The 25,362-nt window shown below is 52.6% G+C and overlaps 1 protein-coding gene and 1 pseudogene across 2 annotated transcripts; both read left to right on the forward strand.

Moving 5' to 3' along the window:
* Positions 1 to 3,865: 3,865 nt before the first annotated feature.
* On the forward strand, positions 3,866 to 5,053 carry LOC309975778 (large ribosomal subunit protein uL22-like; annotated as a pseudogene). The gene has a single exon. The product of its transcript is annotated as a large ribosomal subunit protein uL22-like (transcript).
* A 12,673-nt stretch (positions 5,054 to 17,726) lies between these two features.
* Positions 17,727 to 25,362, forward strand: NR1D1 (nuclear receptor subfamily 1 group D member 1). Its single transcript, XM_082860967.1, has 8 exons — positions 17,727 to 18,185; positions 20,906 to 21,241; positions 21,540 to 21,628; positions 21,726 to 21,870; positions 22,217 to 22,860; positions 23,152 to 23,337; positions 24,066 to 24,276; positions 24,928 to 25,362. The coding sequence occupies exons 1-8, from the start codon at positions 18,155 to 18,157 to the stop codon at positions 25,125 to 25,127; spliced, it is 1,842 nt and encodes a 613-aa protein (XP_082717093.1). The 5' UTR covers positions 17,727 to 18,154; the 3' UTR covers positions 25,128 to 25,362.

Here is a 25,362-nt window from a genome sequence, read left to right on the forward strand (position 1 = left end):
GTCATAATCTGTGCTATAATCGTATCTCACTTTTTTATTGCAGTAACCTTGTAATTAGTCCCTCAGTTTCAAGCTTTGCCTTCCCCCACTTAAGTCTGTTCTCAACACAGCAGCCATCGTGATTCTGATAAGATATGAGGCAGAGCATGTTCTTTCTCTGCTCAGAACCCTCTCATGACTTACCATCTTACTTGAAGTAAAAACAAAATCATCATTGTGGCTTGCAGGGTCTGGTCCCCGGGACTGCTCTCTGACTTTGGCTCCTACTACTCTCCCCCTTACTCACCCCCCTCCTGCCACACTTGCCTCTTTGCTGTCCTTCAAACACACCCAACATGTGTCTGCTCAGGTCCTTTCACTTGCTGTTCCCTCCACCTGGGTCACTCTTTCTTCAGATAGTCACATACCTTCCTCTCTCATCTCCTTCAGCTCTTTACTAAATATCATCTTTTCATCATGCCTTCCTCTCTGGCTACCCTGTGTAAACGCACAACCTCTTCCAAATACCCTCCCTTGCCTTTTCTGCTTTATATTTTTCATATACTTATTACCATCTAAGATGTAATTGACCTTGTTTATTGTCCTCTCACACTAGAATGTGAGCTTTGTGTTTTGTTCACTGCTGTATCCTTAGCCCCTAGAACCGTACCTGGCACAAAGTAGGCAGTTAATAAATATTCATTGAATGAGTAAATGAGCTGTTTATATTAAGAGAAAGCATGTACCCTTGACCTTTAGCTTGGTTGAGAGTGACAGTCTTGTAACATTAATAGAGTGTAAAAATTAGTGAAACCTAGGGAAGAATAAAGTTGTCTAGAAGCACAGAGAAGATAGAACATATTATCTGGAGGGAATTGAGGAAGTGACAACTGAAGTGGGTCTTAAAGCTTGAGGCCATAGGAGGACATTTCAGACAGAGGTGAGAACATTGCCTAGGCATGGGATAAAAGGATGTGTTGGAGTAAATAGGAGAAGTTGGCTGGACTTTAGCTTGGATACTGGGGAGTACAGGGGGTAAAGCAAGCAAGGTGTGTTGAGACCAGATTGTTAAGGTCTGAAGGCCCAGTTAAGAAATGGATACAGCCGACCCTCCATATGCGCAGGTTCCACATCTGCAGACGCAAACACCTGCAAATTGAAAATATTCAGGAAGGGACGTCCCTGGTGGTGCGGTGGTTAAGAATCCGCCCGCCAATGCAGGGGACACAGGTTCGAGCCCTGGTCCGGGAAGATCCCACACGCTGGGGAGCAACTAAGCCCACGAGCCACAACTACTGAGCCCGTGTGCCACAACTACTGAAGCCCGTGCGCCTAGAGCCCATGCTCTGCCACGAGAGAAGCCACCGCAATGAGAAGACTGCACATTGCGACAAAGAGTAGCCCCTGCTTGCCGCAACTAGAGAAAGCCTGCACGCAGCAACGAAAACCCAACGCAGCCAAAAATAAATAAGTAAATAAATTTAATTTAAAAAGCTGACCATTAAAAAAAAAGAAAATATTCAGGAAAAAAAATTCCAGAAAGTTCCAAGAAGGAAAACGAATTTGCCGCAAGCCCGACAACGATTTACATAGCATTTACATTGTGTTAGTTACTGTAAGTAACCTAGAGATGATTTAGAGGATGTGCGTCAGCTATATGCAAATATACGCCATTTTATATAAGGGACTTGAGCATTTGAGGATTTTGGTATCCTGAGCAGGGTCTTGGAACCAATCTCCCTCGAATACTGAGGGACAACTAATTTATCAGCCAAGGTGAAACATCGAAGGATTTCCACCAAAGTGTGGAATGATCAGATTTGTGTTTGAAAGCTAACTTCAATATACCTTTGCACGGAAGGCAGGAGGCCAGCTTGCAGGCTGTTAGTCCAGGTGAGAGATGATGAATCGTTAATCTAAGGCTTGAGAGTATAGTTATCACATTATTAGTAATTTGCAGAATTTCTTGATCGATAGAAAGTGTGAGGAGGGGGTGAGGGAGAAGGAGGACTTTGTGGTCAAGATTTCTAAGGTCAGGCAGATGGCAATTCCATGAACAAATTGCATATGTTTTCTTCCTCACTAGACAAAGTGTGGTCCTGGACTGGCATCATCAGCATCAGATGGGAACTTGTTAGAAATGCAAATTCTCAGGCCCCACTCTAGACCTAATGAATCAGAAACTCTACAGTGGGACTCAAGCAGTCTTGTGTTTTAACAAGCCCTCCAGGTGATTCTGATGCACCTCAAATTTGAAAAACACTGCTTTGGAGTCTATACCAGGACCTATTCTTCAAGAGCCACATGGTAAGTATTTCAGGCTTTGACAGCTGTGGAGTCTCTTGCACTATTCAACTCTGCCACCGTAGCACAAAAGACAATGTGTAAATGAATGAGTGGTGGCTGATGATGAGTGGTTAATCTAAGGTACCAGTGGTACGGGGATTTAGAGGGAATGACAGGTGGCAGACTCATTGTTTGAAAGCAAAGGCTCTGGGGTGAGGCTGCAACCAGCGATTACATTCCCACCATTTTATAAAATTTTATTTAGGAACACTGAAGTTTAAATTTCATATGTTTTCATGTTTCATGAAATATTATTTTAGATTTTCAACTATTTAAAAATACTTAGTGGGACTTCCCTGGCGGTCCAATGGTTAAGACTCCATGCTTCCAATGCGGAGGGAGAAGGATTCAATCCCTGGTCAGGGAACTAAGATCCCTCATGCCTCTGGGTGTGGCCAAAAATAAATAAATAACAACACACACACACACACACACAAACTTAGCTTAATTATTAGAGAAATGCAAATCAAACTACAATGAGGTACCACCTCACACCAGTCAGAATGGCCATCATTTAAAAGTCTACAAATAAATGCACCCATGTAAATTAATGCAGGGCGGCTTAATACTGTCATTTACTCAGAGATCACATACTTCCTATTTTGTGTATGTTAAAATGTACTTTCGTGAAATGATAGTGATAGTACACAGCAATCGGTGGTGGGTAGTTTTTTAATGTCCTTACTTGGCAAAATAAAAAGCTTACATCAGTCCCCCACAATTTTTTTTCCTGAAAACTTTACAGCTCTGAAATCCAAAGTCTAGGATTTCACTGCTCCAGACTAAGTAAACATGCTTTTCTCCCCCAAAGCGAAAAGGCTGGAATTTTGGATTTGAGGTCTGATCTTCTTGATCTCAATTCACAGGATGAGGTGGATAGACCACCAGAAAACTGAAACCTGGGAAGAGAAGCTCTCTAAAAAGGGAAGAGAATTCTTGCTGCCAAACCATTAGGTCCTAAACTGTGATAATCCCTGAACTAGGACGTATATAAGGACGTGAGATACCAAAGAGTAAAGGACAAGAGGGAGAAAGTGGACCTACTGGCTGAGGAGCCTTAGGAAAACCATAGGACCCATAAATCAAGTCCCTAAACAAATCTGTTTCAATCCTAATGGGATAATGACCATTCCCATTTGCCCTCTGGCTAAGTGTATGGATGCAGCAACACTTTCACCATTCCTCTAAGACTTTTTGGAATGACAGAATTCCGTTTCTATGACCTACATTCTTTGAAGGGAATGCCTGTAGTGTGGAAAGAGCATGTAGCAGGCCCTTTTAACAGTCTGGGTCTTGGTTTCCCCAGACCAAAAAGAAAATTGAAATAGATCATCTTTAAGACCGTATGAAGCTGTGTTTTCCTACTAAGAGTGGGGCCGAACTAGGTATAGTAAAAAGAGACTTGCTTTGGCTTCTTCCCGGAGACAGAGTACTCATCTTGGCGACTTCCTGAGCCTCTTGGAAAGGTAAATGAAGACGGGTTGCGTGGCTGGCATTAACCCAGCTCCACATGGCACTGAAATGAGACCACGGGTGGAGAGGCCACCTTTCCCGTTTTTGGGAGGATGGGGGATGGGGAACCAGCATGGAGCCACAAAGGTTTCCGGCTCTGAAGCCCTGCCCCGGCTCAGAGCTTTTTGGCAAAAACCCTGCCCTGCGTTCCAGGCCTCCGCGAGCAGGATGCTCGTTTGCCGCTCCCCTTCTCCCCTCCGCGGGGGCCTCTCCGCAGGACACACCCTCCCTGCTGCCTTTCTTTTTTTTTTTTTTTTAATAAAATTACAACTCAAATTCGGCTATTTCTCTCGTTTTGCCAGCCCCGCCAAAACTTTCAGCGAGTTCCGCCCACTCCACGTGGACCTCCCTTCCCTGACCCAGCAACCTCTGCGAGAACCCCACCCCCAACACGTGACCAATTGTTATATTTCCTTCTTGGGGTCCTTTTTCGCTGGCACCAACTAACGACTGAACAAAAGTGCCCCCTTCAGGGTGAATGTGGAGCAGCAGCCTGGGGAGCAGAGGAAAGTTGACTGAGGACTGGAGTACAATAGGGGAACGTGACTGCCGCTGCTTAAAATGATTTCAAAACCATAACTCCCTGGTTAATAACTTTAAGGATCATACAATTAAAAGATGAGGCAGCTTTTCCGGTAAGCGGTCTGAGGTGACCTCTAAAAATGGTTCGCTATTCACTTGACCCAGAAAACTCCACAAAATCATGCAAGTCAAGAGGTTCAAATCTTCGTGTTCACTTTAAGAACACTCGTGAAACTGCCCAGGCCATTAAGGGTATGCATATCCGAAAAGCCACCAAGTATCTGAAGGATGTCACTTTAAAGAAGCAATGTGTGCCATTCCGTCATTACAATGGTGGAGTTGGTAGGTGTGCCCAGGCCAGACAGTGGGGCTGGACGCAAGGTCGGTAGCCCAAAAAGAGTGCTGAATTTTTACTGCACATACTCAAAAGTGCAGAGAGTAATGCTGAACTTAAGGGCTTAGATGTAGATTCCCTGGTCATTGAGCATATCCAGGCGAACAAAGCCCCCAAGACGCGGCGCAGGACTTACAGAGCTCATGGTCGGATCAACCCATACATGAGCTCTCCCTGCCACATTGAGATGATCCTTACTGAAAAAGAACAGATTGCTCCTAAACCGGAAGAGGAGGTTGCCCAGAAGAAAAAGATATCCCAGAAGAAAGTGAAGAACAAAAACTTATGGCCCGGGAATAAATGCTGCAAAAATTAAATGCAAATAAAAGTAAAAGCAGAGTGTTGGTTGTCTTAATTAGTAAATCTATTTCAAGTGTCATCACAAAATGGATCAAATGAGTTTTCATAAACATGCTGTTTTGCAGAAAAAAAAAAAAGATGAGGCAAATTCAAGAGGAAGGATATCATTTAAGAAAACTGCTTTGGGGGCTTCCCTGGTGGCTCAGTGGTTAAGAATCCGCCTGCCAATGCAGGGGACACGGGTTCGAGCCCTGGTCCAGGAAGATCCCACATGCCGCAGAGCAACTAAGCCCATGCGCCACAACCACTGAGCCTGCGTGAGCCTGCGTGCCACAACTACTGAAGCCCGTGTGCCTACAGCCCGTGCTCTGCAAAAAGAGAAGCCACCGCGGTGCGAAGCCCGCGCACTGCAACAAAGAGTAGCCCCCGCTCACCCCAACTAGAGAAAGCCCCCACGCAGCAACGAAGACCCAACACACCCAAAAATAAATAAATTAATTAATTAGAAAACAAAAGAAAACTGCTTTGGAGGTGGAGTTGGGTAGAGTTTTAATCCCTAGCTGCAAAGTTGGTTACCTCTACTCCATTTCCCCTAGACTTCTTCATGATGCTGGCAGAGCTCTCTGAGATCCCCGAATACCACCCGAGTTCTTCAGTTACGGGCGGGAACGTGGCCTCTCCTAGGGTGAGCGTTCTGCTTCTTGCCTCCTCCGTCACCTCCTCTTCCCCAACGACACTGGAAACAGTTCTTCTCTGGGCTCAGTTTCCTCAAGCTGCAAATTACTTCCAGAATGGAGAATACTCCTCTCTCAACGTTGGGAACATTTGTCCTGGATGGGAAGAGCCCTGGGAGATCATGGTGAAGGAAGGGGGAGAGGGCAGGACAGCAAAAATTAGTCCAGTGGGAAGGCTTGATGCAGAGCAAGGGGACTAAAGACGAAAAGCTAGAAAATAGGTTAAGTGAAGCTAAACAGAGGAACTGTTTTCCTTGGGAAAAATTGTGACCGGGGCTTTGTCCATTTTCCGCCCCACTCCTTTTCCCCACATGAGATGTGGTGTTGAGAGATGGGGTAGGAAATTGGGGTGACGGAAGTTATGTGGTCGGAGGCTGACTAGGAGAAAGTGTTGTACATCAGGTAGTGATCAGAGAAGGAAGGGTAGGGAAGGGTAAATTTAAAATCAGAATAGTTGGGTGCCATTTGTCCCTCCAAAGTCACAGAGGTCATGAATAGTAGACAGCCCAAGAACTACAAATCTTGGGGCACAAACAAGGGGACTTCCATTGTAGCCAAGAAGCACACCACCCAGGGGCATGTTAAAGAGAGATGTGTCAAAGGGAATGGGAGGAGTCCTAAGGCACCTATTTTCAAAGGAAACAGCTCCAAAGCAATCAAGCTAGAACGTTAAGGACTAGGGACACTTGCTCTCCTATAACTCAGCATCTGTCAGCACTCTCATTACCAGGTGCTATTTCCAGAGTCCTGGGTCTAGTGTAGGAAAAGGGAGGGGCCCTGGTGGAGAGACAGAGGGAGACCCGATGGGCTCCTCCCCCAGCCCAGCTGCAGTTCTAGATTCTCGCCACTCGGGGGCTCCCGAGCTCAACCACAGTCCCAGAGTTAGGGACGGGGACGAGGATGGGGAAGGGGGAGGGGGCAGGGAGAGAGAGAGAGCCTTCAGAGGACAGTTTGGGACGTCAGTGGTGACCCTGAGCAGAGAGGTGACTTAGGGGACATTTGCTCTGAAGCTGCAGACCCTTCGCATGGCCATTGGGAAGACATCCAGCCTCAGCCCTTCTCTCGTGGGACTGGGACTAGTTCCCCACCTCTTACCCTCCGAGGTCATTTCCTCCCCTGCGCGTTTCCTTCCCCTCCCCCATCCTTGTGGTAGGAACACCACCACCATCCCCCACAGCCTGTCAGAGTCCTGAGGAATGCTCTCACCCTGGCTGGGTGCCAAGCTCTGGACTTCCTGGGCTTTGGGGTGGGGCTTGGCCAAGGGGAAGCCCTTTGGACAGGAGAGCCACCCAATCCTGCATAGCCTGCTTTCGCGCGCTCTCTCCGTGTCTCTCTCTCCCTCCGCCCCCCCCCCCCGCCCCAAGCAAAAGGCTCATCTATCATTCTCTGTCACCATCACCTAATTTCCTACCCCCACAATAGGATTTCCTTGCCAGGGCAAAACATCCACAATATGGAGACGGTGGGCATCCTAAACACTGGTTTATAGTGAGAGAGGCGGAAAAAAACTATTACAGAACCTGCCTTCCCTGTTGCAGAAGGCATGTAGCTGGAAGGAGAGGTTCAGCTGCCAGGTCCTGAAGGTAAGGGTTTTGTAAACCGTCATTTGGCCCTGGGGCTCCTTCTGGATCCTTCTCAGGACCATTGGGTCTAAGGAAGTACGTCTCTCTGTAGTAAATCTTGGGAGTGAATTTCTGCATATCTGACTACCTCTGCTCACTCTCCATGTTCCTGAAATAAATCAGCTGAAATCTGAACTTGTTGGTCTACATCAAGGCCAAGGAAATCTTTCCACCCAGCTGTAGCCGACTGGGATGGGTTCAGCGAGAATGGGGAACAGGCAGAAATTACTCCCAAATCTAATGAATAGAGACCAGGCCTGTCAGAGGCCTCTGCGTCCTCTCCAAGGGGTCACTGCTCAGAAATGTTTTTGCATTGAGGGGGTTGGAGAATCTTCTGATATTGTCCACAAGTGACAAAGTGAGAACTCAGTCCTGTGGCATCCCCTGCCTCGTGGTCCCTCGGTGCAGATTTTGCAGACTGTCTACCTGAAGTCATCATCTGTAGACCTGTGCCAGATTCCCAAGTTCCTATCTTGAAATATCAGCCCCCCCACACCGAGGGCCTAGAGGAGAGCCGATGTAGGTCACTGCAGCTGAGCCTGCGGGGCTATTTGCTCCTTGAGCGCAGAGCCTTTCAGGCACAGAGAGGAAACCTTGCAGAGAAGTGAGAGAAAGGGCTCTGTGAGTAGCAGAGGAAAGCATTCCTCAAAAAATGAAGCATGGAGAGGCCAGGAGTCAACTGGTCGCACCTGAGACAGTGATGGGAGCTCTGCTCCTAAGAGGCTGCATGTGATGGAGGAGGGAAAGGGAGAGGAGAGGGGTTGAGCATGGCCCCCTCCCTGGCTTTCCCTCCCATGCCCCACCCTTGCTCTCTTTGCCTGTGTAAGGGAACCCTTCTGATCTACTGTCCATCCCCCATTCTCCAGTTGCCTTGCTTTCAAGGCTTAGATTTCATTCTCTGGAGCCTTTGTGACTTGCCTCAGAGACCCTCTGCTTCCTCTGGTCACAGTTTCTGTGTCTCAGGAAGCTAGAGTAGGCCAGGGTTGTCCCCACCCGCCCCATTGAAAGACTCTTCCTGCTTGTTATCTGTTAAACTCATTTTGCCCAGGGTACTTCCAACCCTCTGGGGCCTCATTTCTTTTCTTGGCTCTCCCTACCCGCCAAGGTCCAAAGGAGTGTGTGTTTTTGTGTACATGCATGGTGCCCATACTGTCTTGGTTTTGCATGGGGTGTCAAGGACCTATGGCTGTAATGAGCTTGGGATCCTCATGGCCAGGAAAAATAGACAAGGGACCAATTTCTACCTTCAGACTCAAAACAATTTAAACCACAATCAATTGTTCTGTAGGAGTCTCAGGACAGGAAGAAAAGTAGGGAAGATGGAGAAAGGATAAATAATCAGTCTTAGCATTCTCTTCCCCTCATTCTTCCCCTCAAACCCTTACCCTCCCCTTTCGCGTCTCAGCTACTTATCCTCCCACTACTCGTTTGCTCTCATTCCCAGAATCCCTGCACACAGTAGGCACTCAATAAATGCTTTTTACACTGAGTCAAACTGAATCCGGTTATGCTCTCTGGCTAAACTTTGAGATGAAAAAGCACAAAAGGAGAAGATAGACCCTCTCCAGATCCTGGGCTAGATTCTCCTACAGGACTGATTGCTAGGGAACAGAGACCCAGAGCTGTGGTTCTCCTGCATCAGAATCACCTGCAGAGCTGGGTGAAACTCAGATTGCTGGGCTCTACCGCCAGAGTGTCTCATTCAATAGGCCTGGGATGGAGCCTGAAAATTTGCATTTCTAACAGGTGCCTGGGTGATGCTGACCCCTCCACTAATCCTGAGAATCACTGTCTTAGGGAACCACAGCCCCTCACCCCAGTGCTCACCATGGGGACCTGGTTCGTCCCAATGTCATATAGTTTAGGAGGAAGGAACAGGTGAGAATTGGGAACACGTGACTCCTGCTCAGTCCTCCACCCGAACACCTACAGGGATCCCAGAAAGATAGGGCAAGGGTGAGCAGAAGTCGGTCTCCAATTGATTAGACGTTCTCTTTTTAAATAGTCCATCGACTCCATCCTTTTTTAAAGTCACTTCCCAAAACATGTTTTGCAGCAGCAACGGAGCACTAGGAATTTCCTGTGGCGAGGCAGCGCCAGCATGGGGAGGGGAGAGGCCTTGCTGAGCGAGCGCCTTCCCTTGGCTCGGGCAGGGCCACGTGCCCCACCCCCTCGCTTGCACATGTCTGCACCGCCACCGCCGCAGCAGCCGGGCTGTTTATGAGCGAGTTGTTGTGGTAGAAATGGAGCAGGCTGCACATGCCCGGGCCATGTGACCCCAGCAGCCCGCGTGAGCCTCGAGCCGGCACAGACACACACACTCGGCCCTGTCCTCCACCGGCTGGAGAAACAGGAGGAAAGATGGGGAAGGAGTGAAAGGGCACTGGGCTCCCTTCCCCCTGTCTCCTGGCTCTTTATTCTGCTTTTGTCTCCTCTGTCTCTCCCAAGCCACCAGGAGAGGAAACACCCAGGAAAGGAACATGGTTTCCCCAGGCATATTCTCCTCCCGGGCAGCCCCTTGGCATTTACACAACCCAGAGCCCTAAGCCCCAAATGAACAAAGGGCCTCCCCAAGCCAAGAGCACAGGATGCCAGCCCCAGTCCTCCGGCTGATGTGCTAACGGCAGCCCAGAGCCAAGACTTGGTTTCCCTGCAGCCTGGGCTCCCCAAATCAGGCCACCTGGTCCCCTCTTTCTAGGAAGGAGGATGCCGCACAGAGATGCAGTGAGTGCCCGGTCCAGAATTAGAACCAGGAGTGTTCAGGGATTTGTGGGGTCAGGGACTGGAAGCAAGGATTCTTTCTGCAGCAGTGGTCTGTGGGGTTAGTGGACAGGAAGGGCAAAATCCCTCTGCCAACTGAGGATAGGGAAGAGCTGAGGGATGGGGTGGGGATGGGGGGTGAGATCTGGAAGAACACAAACTCTGTCCAGCTGGAGAACAAACTCTTCCTTGTGACGCGAGAGACAAGCTCAGCCTCCATCCCTCATGGAAGTGTCCCCTCTCATCCATCTGGCCCTCCCAGCCCCTTAGAGACCTCTGTCAGCACTCTAACCCTAGACCCCCGCTTCCAGCCCTCTGCTCCGGCCCCCCACCCGTGACCCTGTTTCTGAGCGGCAGTGCCTCTTGCTGGGATGTGAGACTGTGCTGGAGTCAGGCGGACAGTAGGTTAGCAGGAACAAGCAAATGAAAGGAGCACGACCCACATTTCCTCACCGCACCAAAACTTCGCAGATCCTGCATTGCAGAGCTAGCGCTTTTTTTTTTTTTTTTTTTTAAATTCTCCACTGGGCCCCTACACGCGTCTGCATTTTTGCAACCAGTACAGATTTTTTTTTTCAGGGTGCAAACTGCGCATTCTAATGAGCCAAAGCTCCTTCCCGCGGCATTGAAAATCTCTGGCAAATTGCTTCTCCCCACCCCCACCCCCAATTTAGAAAAAGGGGAGGGATCCCAAATTTGTGAAGTCGCATCCTCCCTTTCTCCTTCCCCTGCTCCCCTCCCCCAACATACTGCAGTCTTTCCAGCCCAACTAACAGCTGCAGACCAGGGGAGAGGGATGGGAGGTGGGAAAAATCAGCCTTGTTCCTCCTTTCCACTCAGACTGAGCTGGCGGGGGGGCGGGGTTGCTTTTTTCCTGGGCAACCCGTTGCATCCCTCTTTCCCTCCCCATCCCAGCCAGTGTTTATGTAAGCCTCCCAGAAGCTACACACAGCCCCTAATGCCTGCCCAGGCCGCAGCTCCTCCAAGGTCCGTCCTGCTCACGAGGACTGTCATGAGCCTCCGGCCTCCCCAGGCAGCTGCATGGAGATCTGCAGAGGCCCAAGGAATGAGGAGATGTTGGACATGGAGGGGGTTTGAGATGGAGCTTGGGGTAAGGGATGGCGATGGAGGCAGGCACACAGGTATCCCAGCCTCACCACTCCCCATACATTCCCCTGCATCTTAGTCCTACAGAGGCTCAAGGACAGCCAAGGGGCAGGTGCAGGGACCTGGAAGGTGACACCACGCGTGGGCTCCAGCAGCAGCATAGCAAAGGTTGGACAGGATGGCCTTGCCTTAGCATGTCCTGGATGTCACTGCCCCCTGATCTGGGAGGAGGAACCCCATGCCAGAAAGTGGGCACTCCGGGGCTTAGTTTTCTCCTGCCAAGGGCAGTCCATGTCACCTCCTTGATCCTGTGATTTTGCTGGGATCCTGGGCTCAGAGAGGGGAACCCAAAGGAGGATTCCCCAAAGCATCTGCTGAAGAAGCACTGGCCCAGGATGGTGGGTGGCTTTCAGAGGGCTGTTTTCAAAAATGCTCATCTCTCAAGCAGGTAAATGGGGAAGAAGGATGTTGTTTCCTTATGGCTTTTTTTTTTTTATAGATTTACTTTATTATTTATTTTTGGCTGCATTGGGTCTTCGTTGCTGCATGCTGGCTTTCTCTAGTTGCAGAGAGCGGGGGCTAGACTTTGTTGCGGTGTGCGTGCTTCTCATTGCGGTGGCTTCTCTTGTTGCGGAGCACGAGGTCTAGGCGTGCGGGCCCTATAGCACAGGCTCAGTAGTTGTGGCACACGGGTTTAGTTGATCCGCGGCATGTGGGATCTTCCTGGACCAGGGCTTGAACCCGTGTCCCCTGCATTGGCAGACGGATTCTTAACCACTGCGCCACCAGGGAAGTCCCTCCTGATGGCTTTTTATACAACTTGTGTCTGTCCTTGGTGGTCTTCCGTACTCTCATTTAACCAATCCATTCTTTTTTATTTTTAATTTTTTTAATTGAAACTTGTATTTGAAGTGTTAACAAGGAAGGAGAACTTTGGTTCACTGGAAAAGTCAATCGACTAAATGAATTATAAAGGTAAGCAAGTATGTAACAGGTCATTACTGGCAATGGGCCCATATTGATTGGTTCCTACCAAGGGGTACATGTAGATATGGTTCTCACCAAAGGGTCTGCGTGCACAAGGCTCCCACAGGAGGGGGGCATCCATGCAGCCCCCATTCATGTGGCCCCACCGAGGGTGACTTCCAGCAAGATAGAGACCACACCACCCAACCAATCCTTTTTTTTTTTTTTTGTGGCTGCACCGCGCAGTTTGTGGGATCTTACTTCCCCGACCAGGGCCCTGGCAGTGAAAGCGCCAAGTCCTAACCACTGGACCGCCAGGGAATTCCCATTTTTTTCCCCAACCAATCCATTCCTGATACACCATGGCCCTTTAAGGGGCCCAGACCTATGGAAGGAAGCACCATGGCCCTTTAAGGGGCCCAGACCTATGGAAGGAAGCACCATGGCCCTTTAAGGGGCCCAGACCTATGGAAGGAAGCACCATGGCCCTTTAAGGGGCCCAGACCTATGTGTCCCTCTCCCTTCATCACCAGCTACATATCCCAGAGTCACGGGGTCAGAGGAGAGAAGGATGCCTGCTTAAGTTACTCACTTCTGTAGCAATGTATGTGGAAGTTTGTTTTTTTGTGTGTTTGTTTGCACCCTAATCTGGCCCCCTTCTACCTAACCAGAGGAGGGGAATGTAGGAGTGAGAGAGGGAGGAGTTTAAGGGAAGAAGAAATGAGGGTGGAGTTAGAGGTTCTGGGAAACTAAGGTACTTGTGGAGACAGGAGCAAGGGGTACTTCGGGCTTCCCCTTCTTGGGGACACACCTCATTTCCAGCACCATCGTTGCTTAGGAAACACCAGGATGAGCTTGCAGCTCAGACATTCCACCCAGAGTAATCATTCTCTCAAGGAAGGGCAGTCTTGCTAGTGGGAAGAGTTTTATCCTCAGGCCTGGGGTTGAATTCCCAACATTGCCATTTTCATTGTGCCATTGATAGTAGTAGTTCCAAGAGACAGCTGGGGGAGCTTTAGCTCCTCCATAAGTCTCCATTAACTCCACCATTCTTTAATGTGACATCTTCTCAATCTTAAGCGCTTCACTTCAAATACAGCTTCAAGACAAGTTGCCTTGTCTCTGGAGCGTCCTGGGCAAGTTAATAAATGTTTCTAAGTCTCAGATTCCCCATCTCTAAATTAAGAATGGGGACTTTCCTGGTGGCGCAAGTGGTTAAGAATCCGCCCGCCAATGCAGGGGACACGGGTTCGAGCCCTGGCCCGGGAAGATCCCACATCCCGCGGAGCAACTAAGCCTGTGCGCCACAACTACTGAGCCTCTGCTCTAAAGCCCGCAAGCCACAATTACCGAGCCCGCGAGCCACAACTACTGAAGCCCACGCGCCTAGAGCTCGTGCTCCGCAACAAGAGAAGCCACCACAATGAGAAGCCCACGCACCGCAACGAAGAGTAGCCCCCACTTGCCGCAATTAGAGAAAACCCGCGTGCAGCAACAAAGACCCAACGCAGCCAAAAATAAATAAATAAATTTTAAAAATAAATAAACTAAGAATGAGACCTACAGCATAGGGCTGTCATGGACGTTCAATGAAATGATCTGTGTAACACACTTAGCCCAGTACCTGGCATACAGTTGGTACTTAATACATATTTATTACTTCCTTTCCTTGGAAAAAGGAGTAGTGAGGTAAAGATAGAATCTGAGACAAAACACATCCATGGAACCCAGGCTTGGATCATACCTCACCCTCCCTTTTTCTATCACCCCCAGAGAAAAAATTAATTCAGACTTTAACCCTCCTACTTAATTCTCCTGAAATTCTCCCCAAGACATCAAAGCTTTTGGTGGGTTAGGGAAAGCTGGCTGGTCTTTCAGAAAACAGAAAAAGGATCTAGGAGGGCTGGGAATGAGTCTCTCCCAGGCACAGGGCTTGCTGCCTGGGGCTGGGGCATTCCCAGCATTTCTGTCCTGGGTCTGCATCACCTGGGCAGGCAGGTTATTTTCCTGGGGCAGTGGTTCGTTCCGTGAGAAAGGAGCGGGGAAGGAAGGCACTTCCTTCCTACTGAAGGCTGACCTGGTTTCCAGCAAGGACCCACCCCAGTCAGTCAGTCAGTCAAGCAGTCAGCCCAAGATTTAGGCCACCCAGGATTTGCACAGGGTGTTGCCTTGTTACCCAGAGCACCCTACTGATGAGGAAAATAGGTCTTGGATCAAACACACACATCCACACACATTCTTGCCATTCACACTTACACACTCACACATGCAGTCTCTCGTTCATAATCCTATGATCACACTCTGGCCAGAACTTGGAGCTCTCACTCTCTTCTCTTCCTCTACCCTATCTCTGCTGTCCTCCCCAGACCAAAGAAATTCAAGAGAATTTAACACATAGTTGGAAACATATACACACACACAGGATTCCACCCGGCCCCTAAATGGTGAGGTCAGTCTAGAATCCCAGACTCTGAGGAATCTGAGCAGAAGTGTGGGCAACATGGAGCCAGGTGTGCTCTGCTGTGCTGGGTCTTGGATATGCATCCATTCCCCATGGTTCTACCTGGGCACTGTTTATTAAGGGTCCAAGTTGTTCTTGGGCTGAATTTCGCTATGGGAGACATGGTGCGTGAGCATGCACAGGGGTGTGTGTGTGTGTGTGTGTGTATAGAAGTGAACTGGAATGTCCAGCTGGCAGGAGGGGTGGGAGGCCGTGTTGAGATACACCTGTTGTCTTAGGTCAAGGTTGAGGTCATAGAGAGACCAAAGCTAGATTCTATTCCAGGTCCCCAAAGGCCAGACAACCCAGCCTTTTCTCCCTCCATTTGGTGGCTCTTAGTCCCATAGTCTCTGTCCTTCTCCCAGCAGCTGTTGACAGAGAGAGGAGCAGGATGGATAGACAGAAGCTTCTGGAGCCAAGGGAGAGTCCTGCCTCGTCATTATTCTTTATCCTTCTCTCCAGTTGTAGAAGGAAGATCCCAAAGTTACTTCTTTGTCAGGGAGCAAAGGAGGGGCCCTATAAGAAGTGCAGAGGAAGGAGGGCGCAGAAGTAACCCCCCTCCTTTGCCTCCTCCCTCCCAGCCTCCGCCTTCGTACCTCCACAGACTGCAAAACAACCCAGCTTCTTGCCAAGAGTCAGGCTGACTGCATTTCAGCTCTGGCTGCCTCTGCTTCCTCCTCCCTCTCACTGGCTGTAAACTCAGGGAGGGAGTCTTGACCCCTGCCCTCCCCGAATAGGGATAAACACCAGCAAGTAGAACAAGGGGTGGGCAGGGTGACCACAGCAGCAAGCAGAACTGTAGCTGCCTAACAGGGCAACGAAAGGGAGTGTGCTGATGGGGGTGCTAGGCTGGTGGGGAGCTAGAGGTCATACCAAGGTCCCTGATTTTGAGTCTAGCCCTGGCGGGTCCCTGGGTTCGGGCTCTGGCCCTGGCCCTGGCTCTGATGGAGACTCAGGAAGGGCGCAGAGAGCATGCAGTGCCGGACATGGCAGCTCACCTCCCAGTTTTCCCTCCAGAGCCCAGCAGGAGGAGGGAGAGGGGGTGGAGGCTGAGTTCAGGACCAAGTTTTCCTGAAAAGCCTCTTTCCTTGTTTGTCCTAGCCCCTCCCAGGTCCTCCCACGCTCTGCTGCAGCTTCCCAGCTCTGGGCCAAGGGGCCAGGGCAGGCCAGGGAAGAGCCCACTGCCGTCACTCTCCCACTGTTCTTGGGGGCAAGGAAACAAAGCTAAAGCCCAGGCCGTTCTAGGGAGCCCATCTGTCTTCCCCTGGGAGTCAGAGGGCCAGCGAGTGGTCAGGCCAGCTGCCCAGCCGCCTCCCCTTCAGTCATCTTCACAGTCCTCTCTGCTTACTTCCTCACCACCCAGCTTACTCCTTCCTTGGTGTCCACACGCCTCCTTTTCTTTACTTTTTCGGTAGCTGTTTCCAGGCATCCATCAATGCTGTCCCAGGAGTTATCTGTGAACAAGTGGAGAAGGGCTTCCTGTGGGGGGGAAAAAAAAAAGACAAAAAAAAACCCTCCCTAGGAGCAGTGGGACTGAGGAGGGACTAGCAGGAAGCAGCAGGTGGCCCAGGTTCACTTGGCTGCTTCAAGAAGAGGCTTGCAGCTCTCCCCGCAAGCCAAGTCCTCAAACAGGATAGACCTCGGGAAATACCTGGCATCCCAGTGGTTAGGACTCCTAGCTCTCACTGCCGAAGGCCCGGGTTCAATCCCTGGTTGGGGAATCCCACAAGCCACACAGCGAGGCCAAAAAAAAAAACCCCAAAACAGGATAGACCTTGACTGGAGACCCTTTTTCGCCAATGGGGCAGAGTTGCTCCTCTGAAGGGAGATGCGGGCTGTTTCTAACCCCTATTCAGCGTTTCACTTCCATGTCTGCCCACCTCCTTGATGGTGGTCAAATGAAACTAGCAATGGATGCCTGACCTTGGGCCAATCACTTCTTCTAAGACTCATTTTCCTCGTCAGTAAAGGAGAGAGGGTTAAGATGGTCTTTGTGTTCCCTTCCGTGGAATCCACGCTACCCTGAAGCACTGAGGGTGGGGAGGGGGGTGTCACTCTGCCCCCAAGCCCTGCCTCACCTCTGGCCCCTTTAGAACTTCAAAGCACTTTCACCACAAAGTTCTCCTCCCTTGTCCTTTTTATTTCCTAGACAAAGGGAAATGACTCACCCCGAAGTCACCTTCAGTGGGTGGGGTGGTGTCATACACGAAAACAGGGAGTCCCCAGGGACATCCTCACCACGCCCCGCCCCCCCCCCCCCCCCCCCCGCCATGGCAACTCGTTTCCCTAGGGGAGTAGAATGGAACAGGGGCCACATTTCCTTTCCATCTCAGGACTTGGCTCTGCAGCAGAAGTTCAGCTTAAGCTCCTGACCGAGGGGATATTCCTACTTGTCATCTCTCTCGTGTCACCAGTAACCTCAAGGCGAAGTCAGTCCTGCAATCACGTGAAGCCCTCACGTTTGCAAGGTTTGCAGAAAGGGGCTGTTAGCTTTGATCTCCCAGGGAGCGGCCAAGCTTGCCAGCCGCTCCCCAGGAATTCACATGCCTCTGCCATACAGGCTTTCCAAACACGCCACCCTGACTCTCAGCGCACTCCACCCCACAAGGCTCTCAGCCCCTCCCCGGTTCCAGCAAGAGCTTTTGCGAGGCAGAAACGGGGAAATATACGCAGTCCGCCCACTTTGCCAGTGGACTACATATCCCGACAGCCTTGGCTTTACGCAGGCGCACGGAACTCAACGTGCCTGCTGCTGGAAAAGTGTGTCACTGGGGCACGAGGCGCTCCCTGGGATCACATGGTACCTGCTCCAGTGCCGCGTGCGGCCCGGGAACCCTGGGTTGCTGGCGCCTGCGCAGAGCCCTCTGTCCCAGAGAAAAAGGCTGGGGCAAAAGGCCGTTGAGATTGGCAGAGTGAAATACTGCTGCCGAGGGAACGTAGCAGGGCACACGTCTCGCTTCTTTGCGCCTGGGTGCCCCGTTTCTCCCATCACGTACTTACTTCCTGACTGCAACCTCTCTCCCTCTGGGACTTTTGCACCGGGAGCTCCAGATTCCCTACCCTGCAGCGCTGCGGAGTCTTCAGGCAGTGGCACCCCGGGCACTGCAGAGACCCGACCCTCCTTGCTACCTTCTAGCCAGAACTACTGCAGGCTGATTCCCTCCGCCCCCTTCCCCCACACTCTCTTGCTTTTCCCATGCAAAGCCGACCTCCGTTGCCTCAGCGTCCTACCCTTCTGCAGGGCTGCAGTCGGCCACCCCAAGACCTTGCTGCAGGGTGCCTAGGATCCTTATCGTGAGCCGCGGGGTCCACTCCCCGTCCTCGGTCAGTTCCCAGGGGGCGACAGCGGCAATTGTAATCTCCAGTTTGTGTCAAGGTCCAGTTTGAATGACCGCTGTCAGCTGGTGAAGACATGACGACCCTGGACTCCAACAACAACACAGGTACTAAGATTCCTTTGCTACCATCATTCTTTCTCTGTCACTGTCTCCTCTCCTCCATCTACGCCTTTGTAAGGAACTTTGTAAGGGACTGGAGACTCCCTCGGCCTGGGGATTTGCTAGCGTGATGGGGGCCGTAGGCTGGGATTTCCAGAGTGGGTTGTTCAGCCTGGGAATGCGCCCGGAGGCGCCCCACCATCACCCCTCAGAGCCCCTCTCTTTAGCCTGAAGGACTCGGATCGCGGGGAAGGAGGAAATGGAGAGCGGGTACGTGTGGTGAGATGAACAGTTTACAAGAACTGGGAGTTTTGGAGCAGTGCCCCGAAACGCCCCCATCTGTCCACCCCCTGCAGCTGTGGCATGCCTGGACTTCTCGGAAGGAGGACCCCCTCCTTCCAATCTTCCTCTTCCCTTAGTTCCTGCAGGCTCGAGGGAACTCGAGAAGCAGTGGAGCGACCTGGGTTCCAGGCAGGAGGGGCTGGGGGGATGGGTCGGATCTCACTGGTGAATCCTCAGTAGGGAGCGGCACTTGAGGAGTCCCACGAGTGGTGCTCTGCCCCAGGAAGGACACCCAGAGCGCCCCGGCAGCCCGGAGCGCTCACATGGCTGCGGAGCCGGGCCCACGTGCTGCGTTTGTTTTCATTCTGCAGAAGCCGTCGCCGCCACCCCATTGGCGGTTGCCTCCCGGCCCCATTACATAATGAGCTCCGCCCCCCGTTGCCCCGGCAACGCGTGTACCCTTCTCTCCTCCCCTTAGTAGTCCTGACCCAGCTGGCGTGAGGGACCCAGCCCTAGACTGGGACCCCGGACGCCGAGGAGGGGCGGGGCGGGGGGCGGGGCTGCTGCTCCCGATTGACGGGAAGCGGAGAGGGCGGAACTTCGGGTTCTGGGGTTCCTCGTTGGGGAGCCACGTGCAAGAGGCACACGTGGAGCCGGGACGTGAGGCCGGCTGAGGGCCCGGCTCCCGCCCCGCCCCGCCGAGATCTGGGTGAAGCTGGGCTGACTCACCGCCCCCGCCTGCCTCCTTTTCCTGTCCGCCTGCCCGGCCCTCTCCTCCTTCCCCATAACCGATGCAGAGTAAGACAGAGCCATCCCTGACCTCTCGTGGCCTCATGTTTACACTCGTCAAGGGGACCTCACATCTAGCCACCCTTCTCCTCACTCTTTTCCTCTTTATTCTCTTTGCACCTCCCTCACCGTACTGCCTTTAGACTCAGCTTCTCCACATTACAAATTCTTTCTGTTCCCCAAGCATCTCGTTTCTTAGTCCTGCAAACACTGTCTTACGCCTACTCCCACCAAACAAGAAGCAGTTTGTCTCCTAAGGGCTTCCCGCAGAACAACTACATCCCAGAAACATAGCTGAAAGGATATTAAGTCTCTTTCATCTTTTTTTTTTTTTTCCCACAGAAAGGAAAACTGGGACCCAGAGAGGGGAGTTGATTTCCTCTGGGTCACAAATCAAGTTGGTGGTGATAGATCCAGATCTAAAACTAGACTCTTTTGAGTGTGCCCCACACTTCCAGGTGGAAGTCTCTTCGGATGAGTCTTACTTCTCTTTGGGGGATGGCTGAACTGGGTCAGGTTCATTTACCACCAAATAAATATCCCATTCCCCCACCTCGGCCCTGAAACTGTAGGAGCTGATCTATTGTGCAATTATTTTACAGGGAACTCGGTTCACCCTGACCAACCTTGAGCTATTTTAGGGTTGCTCTGCCCAGCTTAGTGTGTGTCAGTGGGTGAGCAAGACATGTGCCTCTGTAGACACGGTGGCATGCCCTGTGTCAGCTCACACGTGTCCTGGGATCCTCCCTCCTCCCACCCCATCCACGGCAGGCCATGCGAGGTACTTGGCAAAGGTGTGGCAGGCAGGTCACCTTCTTCTCCTGCTAATGCAATGGGAACACAGCCACCTGGTTGGCAATATAACTAGAGGGCCAAAGTCCCTGAATGGCCAGAGAGCCAAGGTCATTGTCACCAGGCAGAGAGATCTAGAAGGGGGAATTCCAAAGCCTGAGGCTGGACAGTTTGTCCTTCACTTCCAACTCCTGCAACTCATACTGTTAAGCCCTTCCCTGGGTTCAGGGATAGAGTCCACTCTGACTCTTGATCTTGGAGGCCAGGGGAACAGTACCTTTGGAGAATACGTCTTCCAGTTTTGAGGGAATGTGATTGTTTTGCTCTTGTAAGACCCCCACTCTCCTCACTGTTGGCTAGCTGCCCCTCCATGGTCTCATCACTGGAATGGTCTTGGCATTAAAATCAGCAGCTGGTTTTTGTTCTTTTTTTTTGAAGCCTGGGCATTATGAATGGTTTTCAGCTGCTCATCCTATCCCGAGGTCAGCTGCTGACAATTAAGTCATTAGCTGCGGTTGATATTCTAAAGGAAGGCATCCAGGGCGGGGGTGGGGGGGTTGGTACATATGTGAGATACTCGCAGAGCATCACAGAGGTCATGCCTCTAGAGAGGTACCTCACACGCCAGGCAGAAGCTGAGTGTACCTGCCAAGAGTTGCGGTGGTTGGTTGGCCGTGTCTGGTATGTGTTGGGGAGTTGCTTATTGTGGCTCTTCTGGGGACTCCAGGATTAGGTGTTTCACATGGTTAACTTCTGAGTATCCAACAGTGTTTTGGGAGGCAGGTGAGAGATGGGCAGAGTGGTGACCTAGGACCAAAGATATATGGTGGTTGACACGCCTTTCCCTTGGGTTCTCCTGCCAGGTGGCGTCATCACCTACATCGGCTCCAGCGGCTCCTCCCCAAACCGTACCAGCCCCGAGTCCCTCTACAGTGACAGCTCGAATGGCAGCTTCCAGTCCCTGACCCAAGGCTGTCCCACCTACTTCCCACCATCACCCACTGGCTCCCTCACCCAGGACCCAGCTCGCTCCTTTGGGAGCACTCCACCCAGCTTGGGTGACGATGGTTCCCCTTCTTCATCTTCCTCGTTGTCGTCATCCTCCTCCTTCTATAACGGGAGCCCCCCCAGGGGTCTACAAGTGGCCCTGGAAGACAGCAACCGAGTGTCCCCCAGCAAGAGCACCAGCAACATCACCAGTGAGTAAATTTCCAGCCGATCTGGGGGGAAGGGAAGGTGTCCAGGCTGAGGTGGGGAGTTGACATTCATGTGACACAGTTATTCCCAGGACCTACGCTGGCCTCAGGGATTTCTCCTAGAGTTGCACCAACTGCTGTCAGCCCTGTCTGCTCATTCGGGTGCCCCCTAGATACTGAAGCTCCTCCTCAGTTTCCCCCCCACCCCACCCCCCCGCCCAATCTCCAGCTCAGAAAACCTCCAGCTCTCTGGCCACTCAGAAACCTGCCCTGTTCACCCACTGCCTCTCTCTTCCCGCAGAGCTGAATGGCATGGTGCTACTGTGTAAGGTGTGTGGGGACGTGGCCTCGGGCTTCCACTATGGCGTGCATGCCTGTGAGGGCTGCAAGGTGAGGCAGGGTGGGGGTAAGGGCAGGTGACCCTCTCCCACAGGACACATAGGCCCGGCCTAGACGGAGATGCTCACTAGCTGCCCCGGCTCCACAGGGCTTTTTCCGTCGGAGCATCCAGCAGAACATCCAGTACAAAAGGTGTCTGAAAAACGAGAACTGCTCCATCGTCCGCATCAATCGTAACCGCTGCCAGCAGTGTCGCTTCAAGAAGTGTCTCTCCGTGGGCATGTCTCGAGATGGTGAGGCAGCACCGTGCCCACGAGCCTCCCCTCCCCCTCCCCCTTTCTTCCACTCGGAAGTTTCTGAATTAATCCCTGCCTTACAAAGGCCCAATACTAGGCATCTCATTTGCATAGGGGATGCCCACATTTCATCGGGTCTCAGGTAAACACACACATCTTTCCCATTAGTCTCTCTGGTCACCTCTTACCGTAATGCCTACTTGGAAAACCCCCTCGATGGGTGTGGCCTTGTGGGTTTTATGTGGAACCCCAAGCTCTAAGGGGCTTGCCCTTTCAGGAGGAAGGAAGAGAAGCGTGTGAGTGTGTATTAGAACTTCCTGACACTGCTCTCATCCTGTCACAGCTGTGCGTTTTGGGCGCATCCCCAAACGAGAGAAGCAGCGGATGCTGGCTGAGATGCAGAGTGCCATGAACCTGGCCAACAACCAGCTAAGCAGCCAGTGCCCGCTGGAGACCCCGCCCACCCAGCACCCCACCCCAAGCCCCATGGGCCCCTCACCACCCCCAGCCCCTGCCCCCTCACCCTTGGTGGGCTTCTCCCAGTTCCCACAGCAGCTGACGCCTCCCCGATCCCCAAGTCCTGAGCCCACAGTGGAGGATGTAATATCCCAGGTAGCCCGGGCCCACCGAGAGATCTTCACCTACGCCCATGACAAGCTGGGCACCTCACCTGGCAACTTAAATGCCAACCATGCCTCGGGCAACCCTCCAGCCACCACCCCACATCACTGGGAAAGTCAGGGCTGCCCGCCTGCCCCCAATGACAACAACATCGTGGCCGCCCAGCGTCATAATGAGGCCCTGAACAGTTTACGCCAGGCTCCCTCCTCTTACCCTCCCACCTGGCCCCCTGGCCCTGCCCATCACAGCTGCCACCAGCCAAACAGCCATGGGCACCATCTGTGCCCCACCCACGTGTACCCAGCCCCCGAAGGCGAAGCACCTGCCGACAATCTGCGGCAGGGCAACTCCAAGAACGTTCTGCTGGTGAGGGCACTGGGGGTGAAGTGGGCAGGGGACTGGGGAGACTGGATTTAGCACAGAGCCGCTGGGTGTGCCTGAAGGCTAGGTGCAGGGAGGATGCTCAGCCCTGCAGGAAGGGCTCTGCCTGGGAATCCCTGATCTCCACCTGGCACCCGATTGCTACTTTACCTGAAAGACCCATCCTCCAACGCCACAACTCTAACCCAAGCAGAATCGGGGGCCCAGCACTGCTGGGGAAGCCTATCTGAGGCAGCCTGACTGATACTACCCTCCCCAAATTCTCTCCTTTTCCAGGCATGTCCCATGAACATGTACCCGCACGGACGCAGTGGGCGAACTGTGCAGGAGATCTGGGAGGATTTCTCCATGAGCTTCACGCCCGCTGTGAGGGAGGTGGTGGAGTTTGCCAAGCACATCCCTGGCTTCCGTGACCTTTCTCAGCACGACCAGGTCACCCTGCTTAAGGCTGGCACCTTTGAGGTGAGTGACCCTTTGTGCTCCCTGCTCTTGACCTTGGGAAGGATCCAGCAGAAAGGTGTCTGGGGTGGGCAGGGGCTCTGAAACCTTACTCTTGATGGATGAAGGAAGGGGCAGAATCCCTCCCTGTCCTGACTATGGATGGCTGGGACTTCTGTCATCTCAGCTGGGGTCTAATTACATCCTATTACCCTAAAATAACACTTTAGGGTACAGCGCTATTCCCGTTCTAGGCATGAGCACATTCACTTTGGTGAAGTGCCTTGCCCAAGGTCACAGGGAGTGACAAGGTTGACACCCAGATTCAGGCTGGATTCCAAAGCCAGTGGGATGTTCCCCATCCACCTGGCACCGCACCCCCCTCATTGCTTACTCAGAAACTAGCCCCAGTCTTGACTGAGAAATCTAAGGCAGCACCAGTAACCCTTTCACAAAACTTTAGGGGAGGGGCTTCCCTGGTGGCGCAGTGGCTGAGAGTCCGCCTGCCGATGCAGGGGACGCGGGTTCGTGCCCCGGTCCGGGAGGATCCCACATGCCGCGGAGCGGCTGGGCCCGTGAGCCGCGGCCGCTGAGCCTGCGCGTCCGGAGCCTGTGCCCCGCGACGGGAGAGGCCGCAACAGTGAGAGGCCCGCGTGCCGCAAAAAACAAAAAAGAAAAAACAAAAAAAACCTTTAGGGGCACCTTGGCGATTGCTCCTCCCACTCCACCCAGGATGACTGTCCCCGCTTTAGGTGCTGATGGTACGCTTTGCGTCGCTGTTCAACGTGAAGGACCAGACAGTGATGTTTCTGAGCCGCACCACCTACAGCCTGCAGGAGCTCGGCGCTATGGGCATGGGAGACCTGCTCAATGCCATGTTCGATTTCAGCGAGAAGCTCAACTCCCTGGCGCTTACCGAGGAGGAGCTGGGCCTCTTCACCGCGGTGGTGCTCGTCTCTGCAGGTAGGTCAGGCTCTGCCTGAGCCTGACCCCGGGAGGAGGCGGACGCAGTTCGATTCAACACACCTTTTATGGAGTACCTACTCTAGGCCAGGCCCTGCACCCGGGCACTGGGGATACAGACATGATTCAGACACAGTCTAGCTCAGGAGACAGACTCATGCCCGACTAATTATAAAACAGTGAGATAAGTGTCACAGTAGAAGCATGAACCAAGGGCTTTGGAAGCACACACAACTATTTCTGCCTGGGGAGCTGGGGAAGGAGGTGACACTTGAGTGGGGCCTCAAAGGACAAGTAAAGATACTGCCAGGCAGAGAGAGGGGGAAGGGCATCCCAGGCAGAGGGAACTACAGAACAAAAAGCAAGGGAGCCTGGGCGTGTTTGGCCTGTTCAGGGAAGGAGAGCGGCCTGGTGGGGTGGGAGGGGGCCAGCCCTGCTGAGCCTGGCCTCCCAGGTCGCAGGCACCTCCTGCTCTTGGGTCAGAGGCCTAGGAGAGGGAGTCATGTTCCCCCTCCTCCTCCTTCCCCATCGGCCCTCTGAGGGGCTTCGGGGAGAGGCTGCATGGCCGCCGCCGCGTCCTCGCAGGCCTCCGGGTCCTCCTCGTCAGAGGAGCTCAGGGAGCCTGCCTCACTGCCGTCGTCTTCCCCACAGACCGCTCGGGCATGGAGAATTCCGCTTCGGTGGAGCAGCTCCAGGAGACGCTGCTGCGGGCTCTTCGGGCTCTGGTGCTGAAGAACCGGCCCTCGGAGACTTCCCGCTTCACCAAGCTGCTGCTCAAGCTGCCGGACCTGCGGACCCTGAACAACATGCATTCCGAGAAGCTGCTGTCCTTCCGGGTGGACGCCCAGTGACCCGCCCGGCCGGCCTTCTGCCGCTGCCCCCTTGTACAGAATCGAACTCTGCACTTCTCTCTCCTTTACGAGACGAAAAGGAAAAGCAAACCAGAATCTTATTTATATTGTTATAAAATATTCCAAGATGAGCCTCTGGCCCCCCGAGCCTTCTTGTAATACCTGCCTCCCTCCCCCATCACTGAACCTCCCCTGCCTCCCCTATTTAAACCACTCTCTCCCCCCTCTTACTCTC

This window comes from Leucopleurus acutus (genome assembly GCF_964270905.1).
Source record: "Leucopleurus acutus genome assembly, chromosome: 19".
NCBI classification, from domain to species: Eukaryota; Metazoa; Chordata; class Mammalia; order Artiodactyla; family Delphinidae; genus Leucopleurus; species Leucopleurus acutus.